Source organism: Camelus ferus, chromosome 11 (genome assembly GCF_009834535.1).
Source record: "Camelus ferus isolate YT-003-E chromosome 11, BCGSAC_Cfer_1.0, whole genome shotgun sequence".
Taxonomy (NCBI): Eukaryota; Metazoa; Chordata; class Mammalia; order Artiodactyla; family Camelidae; genus Camelus; species Camelus ferus.
In genome coordinates this window covers 26,021,630-26,034,180 of record NC_045706.1, presented here as the reverse complement: position 1 = coordinate 26,034,180, position 12,551 = coordinate 26,021,630, and the positions used below count along the sequence as shown (strand labels likewise).

At 37.3% G+C, this 12,551-nt stretch overlaps 1 protein-coding gene across 5 annotated transcripts in view; it reads right to left on the bottom strand.

The window, feature by feature from the left end:
* Positions 1-12,551, bottom strand: part of DNMBP (dynamin binding protein) — a 92,691-nt gene that overhangs the window by 57,047 nt on the left and 23,093 nt on the right. For 4 of the 5 annotated variants that reach the window (XM_032491112.1, XM_032491113.1, XM_032491111.1 and 1 more), the window contains 2 exons: positions 5,613-5,767; positions 3,992-4,114 (listed from right to left, as the gene is read on the bottom strand). In XM_032491112.1, the coding sequence (XP_032347003.1) occupies positions 3,992-4,114; positions 5,613-5,757 (268 nt within the window). In that variant the 5' untranslated portion in view covers positions 5,758-5,767. Of the gene's footprint in view, positions 1-3,991; positions 4,115-5,612; positions 5,768-12,551 lie in introns of those variants that run through there. The other variant, XM_006182914.3, reaches the window with a different exon arrangement.

The window sequence follows — 12,551 nt, the reverse complement described above, 5'->3', positions numbered from 1 at the left end:
GGGTGACTGTTTTGATAAGCTTTATTACCTGGCAGGCTACCATTCTGTTAGTTCTTTCTATATAACAAAGGTGACTTTTGGAAAATTTTTAGGCCCTGAAAACCACTTTAGAGGTAATTTTGTTGAACACTCTTATTTTATATTGAGTTTTTACATGAGTCTCCCATTTTCATCAGAAAGAGTATGCAGCTCTTCCCCTGGCATCCTAGGTGATTCTTTAGGAATGGAGGCTACTTAGTGGTCCATTCCCAGACTCTGGAAACAACAATACGAGGAACTCCCAGAATAGAGTGACCAGATTTTGAGAACAGAAAAATAGGAAGTGTGATGACCCTTAGGGTCAGCCTGAGCCTTTTGCTGGACACGGTAAATCCCAGCCATCACAGTGCTTGTTTCTTCCAGTTGGATTTTTTTTATTCGAGTAAGAAATGCATTAGAAATAAGATGATAAGAAAGAAAATTTCCTCCTTTCTTTTCTTCTAAGAATCTGATCAGAAGTAGTCTGACTGCAGTATTGGGTCCCTCACTGAATCCTTATGCCCAGGGGACTGTGCTCTATACAGACTGACTGTATACTTTACCCAGGTTTCCAAGTATCTGACCCTTAATTCTGACACCTACACACATGACACCGTAAACTTGTGACACGAGTGCTTTAACTGATAGATATCAATTATCAATTTGTTTAAATAAATATAGCAATTTAGTTTTTATTGGTCTTTTTTGGGGGTGGGGAGGTAGCCTAGAAACATGAGGTTATAAGCAAGGGATAAGCATTCTGTGTTACGTAAGGCAATTATTGTTATTTCACTACTCACACTAATTTTTTTCTCTCCTCTTTCTGTTTTTTCCTTGTGATACTCTCATTTTTTTTGTTTTTCACTTCTCTTTCTTTTTTCCTTCCTGTCTTTATTTTTTTGGTATGGCATCTGCATTGTCTTTTAAGAGACAGACTTATTTTTGAGTATAAATATAACTCAAAATTCAGGGAACAGTCCAAAACAAATGGATCGCTTCAGGAAAAGGAGGGAGGGTGACATCTGCTGGTAGAATCACTGGTGGTTATAATTCCAGATAGAATCTACCTGGGAAAACGTACATATAGACAAGATATCACGTAATTATCAGGAAACAAGGTCCCCCACGCATATCTATGAACCCTAGGAATTCCATTTGAAGAATAAAAAATTAATAAATAATTTTTATGCCACTAGACTAATCTTTATTAAGTGACTACGCTGTGCCAGCTGCTTTACATGTATAACCTCATTTAATCCTCACAACTCACTGAGGTAGGTATTATTATTATCCTCACTTGCAGACAAGGAAACTGAGGCCAAGAGAACTTAAGTGACTAGTCTGAAGTCATAGCTATTGAGTTGTGAAGCTGGCTTTAGATCTAGGGCTGTGAGAATTCTTATCCCCTAAACTATCCTGCCTGCTCTAAATAAATACATATATCTATTTTTTGTAATATAGCTTATAAAAATATATAATTTTTTTCTTATTCATCCTAATGATATTTCTGAAAGGTAGATAATTAACAATTAACTAAAGGCAGCAAGGTAAAACAAAACGGGTCTCAAATATTATCCCACATGCTCTTAAGGTTTCCAAATCCCCTCTTGACATATATTAAATCACAGAAGAGAAGCTTCACTGCTAAACTGAAGGGTCAAAGGAAAGGGAACTGGACTGAGTCCTAGAGGGCAGAGATAAAGAATGTGTATACTTGACACAACATTGTACACTGTCTATACTTCAATAAAAAATTAACGGGGGAAAAAAAAAGAATGTATGTACTCATGAGCAGAGACACTGACCTACTGGAAGAAACAATTTTCAGCCTAAGAAGTAGAAGGGCCATTCCAAGCACAAGACTTGAAAATCAGGAAGCCTAGTTTCAAGTCTTATAAACTATATGTGATATAAAACAATAGTTTCATTTTTTAGTGATTTTGTTTCTAATTAGTAAAATTAAGATCCATTATGCATAGAAAACAAAAGGAACTAAAGTCATTTCTGTGTCTCATGCTAAACTTCCCAGAAAAAGACCAATTGTGTAGATACACCTAACATCCCCATCCTCAAAGGCTGTATGTTCAAATCTGAAGACATACAGAGCTAGAAGAGAAGCAGAAAGCAGAGAAGGAAAGAGAGCTGAGCAGTCAGTGTGTTTATGGGCAGCAGAGTACCAGGGAAGAGAACAAGCTAAAACCACCGATGGTGAGTACATCTGTTTTTATTCTCTCTTTTTCTATGTATTCCCATTGCCCTCCATCCTCTTCTTTTGAACTCCACTTACATCTTCAAGCTCCTCAGGCTTATCTGGTTAAAAGCTATCAACACAAGATCTACAGACTCCAGGACCCAGCCTGACCGTGAGTCAGTCCTGGCACAGGGGCTCACGGCTGAAAGGTCCATGTCATCGTCTTCCTGAGAATCTCTTAGGTAGCCCTGGGATTCCTGAGGTGGATTTTAACTTCAAAGCAAGTTCAGAACACATTAGACCAGTCTTCCCAGGGAAGGCATTCAGTAGAAAATCTCTCTTTGTGGTACCTAAGACTTGACTACATAAGATATAATTGTAAAGCTAAAAAAACTAACTCCAGAAGCCACGTTGTCAAGTTCCTCAAACATCGTAGACATACTGCATATTCCCACACAGTACATTCTTATACACAGTATTTGCTCCAGAAATCAGGTGTAGGATAAAACAAGTCCATGCCATCCACATCCTCTGCGCAGCTCTGCCAGAAGCACTGTGCTCTGGCCCTTTCTCCACACCTTTTTACTTGTCACATGTAGACTCAGCCCTGCAGTAGGAAAGCTGTGAGTAGGGACAGATAAGGTTCCCTCCTACAACTTCATCTATTTCTGTCTGCTTTCCCAACATTGATGAGCAAAAAAGCATAAAGAGCAGAGGTAGAGGCTCAGTGTACAGTGAAGTGCAAGCAACTCTGAAAACAGATTTTGAGGATTAAGATCAAAATCCAATATTTCTTTCTTCTCACTAATGGTTAGGAAATTTGCTAGGTCTCTCTCCCCACCTCTGCTCTCCCCCACCACTCATATGTGTACATGGTTTAAGAAATTAAAAAAAAATAAGCTTATTCCTTTAAGTGCCATACTCAAAAGAGCAAGTAACAATATTAATAACATAGCCAATAAATTCTACCATTTTGATTACTGTTCTGAACCCTCACAAAATTGCACTGATCATAAGCCTCAGTTTGTGGAACATAACTGGTTTCTGTTTTTATGCAGAAATGTATGGACTTAGTCAAGTATATGAGGTGAAATGGTTTACAGTCACTCTTTAGAAGTTCATATGTCTATCAGAGTGCAAGAAGTGAGAACTACTTGGAATATCATTGAGACATAGCTATGACCATTGCTTTAAACAACTTTATTTTAAACTGGCTCTGATGAGAACTTTAATAACATTACCTAATAGCTGAGTAGCAAGGGGGCTGTTTTGCATCTCTCTCTCAATCTGCTTACCACAATTCCTGCTCTACTATTATGCATTAATAATAGTGATGTTGTTAGCAAAGTTTATCAGTTTTTATAGGAAAAAAAGATAATTGTAGTCTGAAGTGTGGTTACAGCCTGGAGCAGCAGAAGGAAATACTGAACTTATGATCAGGTGATAGGACTTCACTTTCTGAAGCCAAAACTTCTCAACCATAGGCAACATTCTTTGAATCTTATTTTCATTACTTTTTAAATGCAGTTAATAATACCCACTTTACTACCTCCCAGGTCTGTGTTGAGGATCAAATGAGAGTGTATTTGTGAGAAAATACTGTGGAAACTGTAGAATGCTATTCAAATATAAGGCATTGTTATGGTCAGCACTCTCTTGATATTACTGAAGACTCAGAAGTTAGTCCCTTACAAAAATTCAAAAAAAGAGCTCTAGTTGTCAAAATGTACTGACTCCACCAATCTTATTTTTAAACAATCTATTCTTGGATGATCAACTTACCTCGATGGAGTGGAAGACTGTTCAACTCTAGGGATGTAAATTCACAGATACAGACAAACAGTCTCTCTCCCTCTTTTAGACTGGGAATGGTAACAATTTCCACAAAGCTGCTGGGGAACTGTCCTGAAAATAAAAGCAAACATTTCCAATATTGAAATTCCTTTGTTTCTGTCTGTGTACCAGGACAAAAAACTTTTTTTCTGAGTCCATTTATAGATCCTGAATTGAAAACTCACTGAGTACTCATAGTTGGAGAATCTACTGTAGAAAACGTGCAGTGCACAAAATTAGATGCGTGCAGAATACAGAGCATGTAATTCAATCCAATGTGCATTTACTGGGTGCCACTCTATCAAGGTGCAGTGCAGAGTGAAAAATGAGTGAGACAGTCTTCACCCTCGAAGATCTTAAAATCTAGTTCAGAAATAAAATCTAATTCAGACATAAACAATAATTCAGTTCTGACATCCGTGTCACATCATAGGTACACAGATTGCTATGGAAGTTACAGAAAGTAGAAAATGGGTCAGGGAGGACGTGAAAACTTTTATGAAAAAGATGACAGTTGAGTCTGAAGATGAGTAGGGTTTTAATAGGTAATAGTAGACAGACAGGGTCTGTCAGTTGGAAAACATCCGAAAGTTTAGTTGATTCTACCTTTTAAGTACCTCTTGTATCTGTCCACTCATCTCCATACTTACCACCTCGGTCCAAGCCATCAGCACCGCTCAGCAGGATTACTGCAACAACCTTCCATCCCGCCTCCCTGCCTTTGGCTTTGCCCTTTCTTATCATTCTTCAATCTGCAGCAGTGACCTTTCTAAAATACAAATCTGATTGTGCTTAAAGCACATTCACAGTACCCCATTTCCGGAACTCACTTACCGTGGCATGCGCTGTCCTCCGTGATCCAGCTTCTGCTCATCTCCCCATGTCATATCCCCTCCTCCTCTTAAGCCTTCATGCCAGACTGAACTGTTCTCATGTTCAGTTCTCTCCATGTTCTCTCCCTCTCGTTCCAGGGCCTTTGAATAAGCAATACTCTCTGCCTATCCTCTTTGCCTCTTTATCTCAGTGGAGACATCATTTCTACTGGGAAATAGACTATCATCTCCCAAATGTGGGTTAAGTGTGAACTGAGTTTGTTCTAAGGACTGTATGATGTACTCCTGCCCAGACTTACATAAATATATGTATTAAGGACTGGATTTAACATAGGTACACAGTGTGGGGGGGAACTTCCAGACTTCCCTCAGCAAATTCATGAAAGAAACTGGCACTAACATACGTTTTCAAGAACAGAAGAAAGGAAACCAGGTGCATGGAAAGTGGGAGGTAAGTGCATCTAGGGTAGATGGCAGCTTTAATAAATTTAGGCTAACCACAGATCTAGAGGGCAGCTGGGACCTAACCATGTCAACCTTTGAAGAGCAAATAAGGAGAGATGGAATGATAACAGACACTCTCCCCTCACTGGTAGAAACCACAGCAAAGACATAGGGAAAACACAAAAGGGTCTGAAGTTTATATATGGGGCTTCCCACCAAATCTTTATTTTTAATATGGAAAGAAGGGAGGGCCTTCGCTCTACTTTGTACGTAAAGAATTATGAGCCTCTTACCTGTCACATCCTCTTTCTTTCCTAGAAGCCAAAATTCATCCACCACTGCCAACACCTCGATAATATCTCCCACAAAGAGTGGCAGTTCTTCTGATACACTAGGGCAGAAGTCAAAGATGGCTCGAACCACTGAGCCAGCCTCCATGCTTTATAATCTGGAAAGAAAGGTCAAAGAAGCGGGAAAGTGTAAGTATTTAAGACATTGTAATATAGATCTGTATTTTGAGAATTATGATTAAGATATAAAGGTACTCATAATGAAGTCAAAGCTAAGCAAATAAGAAGTTTGTACTCTAAAAAAATCAAAGTACTGTCTCATTTAATTCTTTAAAAACATATAGTTTCATCTGATTTTCAAAGTCATTCTGGAATTCAAAAAAAAAAGTGACCTATAGCTGTGAATGACAGAAAACATGCAAGTTGGAAACATAGACTTCAATATGCCTGAGGAAGGCAATATGGAAATTAACATTTGTGAAGTACTGAGTAAGAAAGTACTTTTAAAATATGGCATTTAAAAAGTTGGAATTTTAAATATGGCAATTCATCTATTCCCCATAACTACCTTTTTTTGCTTACTTATTTTCTCTCTTTGTATTTCCACATATATTTTAATTTTTTTCTTTCAGTTCTATTGAGATATAATTGACATACAGCACTGTATAAGTACATCATGAAGTGATTATCACAGTAAGTTTAGTGAACATCCATCGTCTCATACAGATACAAAATTAAAGAAACAGAATAATATATTTTTCCTTGTGATGAGATCTGAAGATTTACTCTCTTAACTTTCATATATAATATAGGACACTGTTAATTATATTTATCATTTGTACATTACATCCCTAGTACTTATTTATCTTATAACTGGGAGTTTGTACCTTTTGGCTGCCTTCATCCAATTCCCCCTTCCCTCAACCCCACCTCTTGTAACCACAAATCTGACCTCTTTTTTCACGAGTTTGTTTTTGACGTATAACTGACCTATAACACTATGTTAATTCCTGTTATACAACTCAGTGATTCAGTATTTCTGTACATTTCAAAATGATCATCACAATAAGTCCAGTTACAACGTCACCACAAAAGATATTGCATAGTTATTGATTATATTCCCCACACTGTACATTTCACACCTATAAAATACACCATTATTTTACAGCTGGAAGTTTATACTTCTTAACCTCTCTCACCTATTTCTTTCCTCCCCTCATCCCCCTCCCTTCTGGCAACCATCTGCTTGTTCTCTGTATTTATGACTGTTTCTACTTTGTTTGTTCATCTGTTTTGTTTTTTAGATTTTACATATAAGTGAAACCATACAGTATTTGTCTTTCTCTAAATTATTTCATTTAGCATAATACCCTCTATGTTATCAAAAATGGCAAGATTTCATTCTTTCTTATGGCTGAGTAGTATTCCATTGCATATATAGATATATATATACATATACATATATATATATATATACATATATATATTCTATATACACACACACACAATATCTTCTTTATCTGTTCATCTATTGATGGGCACTTAGGTTGCTTCCATATCTTGGCTATTGTAAGTGATGCTGCAATGAACACAGAAGTGCACATATCTTTTTGAATTAGCTTTCTTTGAATAAATACCCAGGAGTGGAACTGCTGGATCATATTGTAGTCCTATTTTTAATTTTTTCAGGAGCCTCCATACTATTTTTCATAGCAGCTGCACCAATTTACATTCCCATCAACAGTGCATGAGGGTTCCCTTTTCTCTACATCCTCACCAGTTCTTGTTATTTGTTGTCTTTTTGGTAATAGCCATTCTGACAGGTGTGAGGTGATATCTTATCATGGTTTTGATTTGCATTTCCCTTATGATTAGTGATGCTGAGCATCTCTTCATGTACCTAATGGCTACCTGTATGTCTTCTTTAGAAAAATGTCTATTCAGAACCTCTGCTCATATTTTAATTTTTTTAATGTTGCTTGCATGAGTTCTTTATATATTTTGGGTATTAACTCCTTATCAGATATATCATTTGCAAATATCTTCTCCCATTCAGTAGGTAGCCTTTTCATTTTGTTGTTAGTTTCCTTTCACTATGCAAAAAGCTTCTCAGTTTGATGTAGCCTCTCCCCATAGCTATCTTAAAGATGGAGGTACTGAGGTTCAACAAGTTAGAAAACTTAATTTGTCCAAGATCACAGAGTTTAGCAGCAGGGCCAGGATTCAGACTGAGGGCATTCTGGCTCCTACCTACTGAGATTGTGTCTGCCAAAAAATGTAACCTGTCCTGAAGAACAGCTGCAGGATCACACCCCAGTGGCCCAGATTTAAAATGCACTGAAAAATAAAAATCCATAAAAAGAACAAGAAAGGGCTATGTAAATGGTGCCTCCAAACAAGATTTAGTACACTATGCCAGATCAAGAACATGTATTTGGTTCAAAGACACCTATGCCCCAACCTTGCATACTACCTGTTATGGAGTCTGTCCTATAATAAGATGTTGTGTCCATTACTTTGTGTCAAGGGAGCTTAAGGACACGGTTAAGCAACAGAAAGGGAGGTAATAAACAGAGTGCATATGTCCACCTGTAAATCATCAGCCATGATTACCTACACTTCTAGGTCTTTTATAAGGAGCAGTAGAAGATCTCCAGTGTCCAGACCCCAAGTCTATTTTCCTTTATTTACCTTAAGTATTCATTTGGTGTTGGTGGAGATGAGGATTCTAACTTTCATCTCACATATAACTATAATCTGCACCAAAAAGCACCAAGTGCCTAATTACAAAAAAAAAGACGGTTATAGCTTCATAAAGTTTAAATCTAAGAATGATGTGGATAAATATGTTAGGCATATAATAAATTGTTCCGTCTATTAATGCTAAGTACTTATAAGATTTTAATGACTCATGCAACACAATTAAACATTACATATGAAATCTGAACTGTTGAGTGAAAAGAGCTTATTATCATTGTGTTACTGAACCTTTTTTTTTCTATAATGAGATGACTTGGGTACACAATGGAAAAGAGAAGTGGCTAGAAAATTCCCACAACCTCTATCCTCTCTCACCACATATTTTCTCTAAGTATTAAACATATATATATAAAATCACACACCAAGGAGGCAGCATAATGTGAATGCAAAGTACTAGGTGCCTGGAGCCATAGAGATCAAGGTTCAAATCCCAGATCCACTATTTATTAGCTTTTTCACCTTGGATATGTTAACTCAACTCTCTGGGCTTCAGCTTCCTCGTTCAGAAAAATGGAGACAATTATATTTGCATAATAATTATCAAGAGGATGATGATAATGATAAAAATAATCACATTAATGCCTGATATTTGAGCACTTACTATGTGCCATGCATTGTATTATGACTTTCATTGAGTCCTCACCACAACCCTGTTGTATATAATTGGTTCCCATTTTACAGGTGAGGATACAAGTTCAGAGAGGCTATGTAATCTGTCCACCCAGATCTACCTGTCTCCAAAGCCTTAACCAGTATGCTAATAGCGTGAAAGGACCTGGGACAGGGCTGATACAATAAGTGCTCAAGAAATGTTAAACTGTTACTAAACACCATTTCCATGATCAGCTACAAGATCACATCTGTGTCACCAACAGCATCACCAGAGAATGGGATATTTCAAATATATAAACACTACAGAATTTACCATTTCAACATGTCAGAACTTGGTTAAACTCTGACCATGTTTAAAAATAGACACATTAAATTCATCCCTGCCTTCTTCAATAAAAGACATTGAACATGATTTCCTCCTTGCCTGATGGACACAAGTTCATTACTAAGACCATACCTTACTGTACCCTGCTGTAATACATAATGCCAGTACTATGTAACTTTTGGGTCTTTCTCTTTTAATGTCAGCCTTCCCTCTACTATGAGTTTATTTCTTCTGTTAACTTTTCTACCTTTTTCTAGACTGCTGTTTATAATCTGCTGGGGGCATGGGACCACACATACACCACCAAAATTATTAAAAGTTCCCAGATAAATAAAAAGTAAACATGCTCCATATGCGAGGCTAACAAATTCTTCTGCGGTGGTCAAGTACATGTGGTAGGGCTAGAGTTCTTCAACAGTTATTTTATGTGTTCTGAGGCCCCTTTCTTATTTTCTGGCTGTCTTCCAGTTAGCTGAAGTTGCCAGATGTCAGATTTCCACATAAGGGTGGTATAATAAATATTTTTTCCCCTAAAACAAACAATATTTTGCAAAACCCTTAACCATCTATACATTATTAAAACAACTCCTCAAGGTTGGGCCAAAGTGGATATTATTTGCCTTCTTCTACAAATACACTTTCTCAAATTCCATCTCACTATCAGATTAAATATATCTCATTATCTAAAATATCAAGTAGAGAATTAGAATTAGCATAAACCCCAAAGGATGACTTGGAAAGCTATCCTCTTACATAGAGGAGTAACCTTTGTGATCTGAAAGAGTTAAAGCTTCTCCCTGAGAACTTCTTGCTTTACCAGAAAATGACTCAGAAGCAGAGGAGGGTCTGGCTCAATAAATACTTTTACTGACTGACCTCCTATCCTATTGGAAGGAGTGTGTAATCACTGAGGAATACACACCCTGGAAGGGGGCTGAAGTCAGAGCCTGGCTAAACTACAGGACTCGTGGGTGAGACTGGAGAGGAGATCTTAATGTCCTCTGTTTTACGTGAAATATCATGAATTTCATCTCAGTCTTCTCTGCTCTGTATACAGTATGAAAAGCAACAATGACCGTTTCTGCCCAGGGCATTTTAGAAGACAGAGCATGTTATTTTGAAACTTAATCATAACTAGCTTATACATAAACTGTTCCACCAACTCCAGATGGAAAAAGAACTGTGGAGGAAATCAGAACGCAGATGGGCTTGAGAGAAAGCAGAAGTAACTGCCTATATGGCATGATGTCAGGGCCATCAGAAAGTTTGCTTTGAAAACAACACTTTTTCTCTTGCTGGTAAATGCCTGCCTTTCCACCTCTAGAGAGTCATTCTGCATTTGAGGCTCCTTGAAGAGCCTTCCTTCTTCAAACCCTTACAAGACATAAAACTCTGTGAGGGAGGAGATTTTTGTCTGTGTTGTTCACTGGTCTAGAGTGATGCTCAGTGAGTAATTTTTGGTGAGCAAATGACTTACTGAATTTTAAGAAAATATGTGGAACTAACTATTCATATCAAAATCTCTACTTCCACTTATCTAAAACTAAATTAACCATATAAGCCTTTCAGATCAAACATTAAAATCTTGGACTTCATCCTCCACAGCCCACAGATGGTACACTAATAGCAACAGCTACCATTTGAGAATCTATCATGTGCCAGACACTGAGCTAGGAGCTTGTAACACCCCCGCACTGCAAGGTAGAGGCCAAGGTGCTAGAGCCAGGGTTCTTGGGTGCAAATCCCAGGGCCACCACTGAGTAATATACTTAACTCTGAAGTTGCCAGAGAGTCCAGAAATAAACCCACACATCTAGGGTCAATTAATCTTTGACAAAGGAGGCAAGAGTATACAATGGAGAAAAGACAGCCTTTTCAGCAAGTGGTGCTGGGAAAGATTGGACAGCCACATATAAATCAATCAAGTCAGAACATTCTCTCACACCATACACAGAAATAAACTCAAAATGGCTTGAAGACATAAACATAAGACAAGCCACTATAAACCTCCTAGAAGAAAACACAGGCAAAACATTCTCCAACATAAATCTTAGCAATGTTCTACGGCAGTCTGCCCAGGCAACAGAAATAAAAGCAAAAATAAACAAATGGGACCTAATTAAACTTATAAGCTTTTGCACAGCAAAGGAAATTATAAACAAAATGAAAAGACAACCTTTGGAATGAAAGAAAATATTTGTAAATGATGTAACTGACAAAGGCTTAATTTCTAGACTATACAAACAGCTCATACAACTCAGTAACAAAAAAATAAACAACTCAATGAGAAAATGGGCAGAAGACCTAAACAAGTATTTCTCCAATGAAGACATACAAATGGCCAACAGGCACATGAAAAGATGCTCAATATCACTATTAGACAAATGCAAATGAAAACTAAAATGAGGTATCACTTCACACCAGTCAGAATGGCCATGATTCAGAAGTCCACAAACAATAAATACTGGAGAGTGTGCAGAAAGGGAAGCCTCCTACACTGTTGGTGAGAATGTAGTTTGGTGCAGCTGTTATGGAAAACAGCACGGAGATTCCTTTAAAAACTAAAAATACAGTTACCATATGATTCTGCAGTCCCACTCCTGGGCATATATCTGGAGGAAACTAATTCTAAAAGATACATGCACCCCAGTGTTCCACAGCAGCACTATTTACAATAGCCAAGACATGGAACCAACCTAAGTGTCCACTGACAGATGACTAGAAGAAGAAGATGTGGTAAACATATATAATGGAATACTACTCAGCCATAAAAATGAATAAAATAATGCCATTTGCAGCAATATGCATGGACCTGGAGATTGTCATCCTAAGTGAAGCCAGAAAGAGAAAGAAAAGTACTATATGATGTATCACTTACATGTGGAATCAGGAAAAAATACACAAATGAACTTATTCACAAAACAGAAGCAGACTCACAGACACAGAAAACAAAATTATGGTTATTGAGGGGAAAGGGTGGGGGTAAAGGGATAAATTGGGGGTTTGGGATTTGCAGATACTAATTACTATACATAAAATAGATAAACAGGAAGGTCCTACTGTATAGCACAGGCAACTATATTCAATATCTTATAATAACCTATAATGAAAAAGAATATGTAAAGGAATATAGATATGTGTAACTGAATCACTATGCTGTACATCAGAAATTAACACAACACTGTAAACTGACTATACTTCAATTTAAAAAATAAAAAAATTTTAAAAGCAAAGCAAAACCAAAA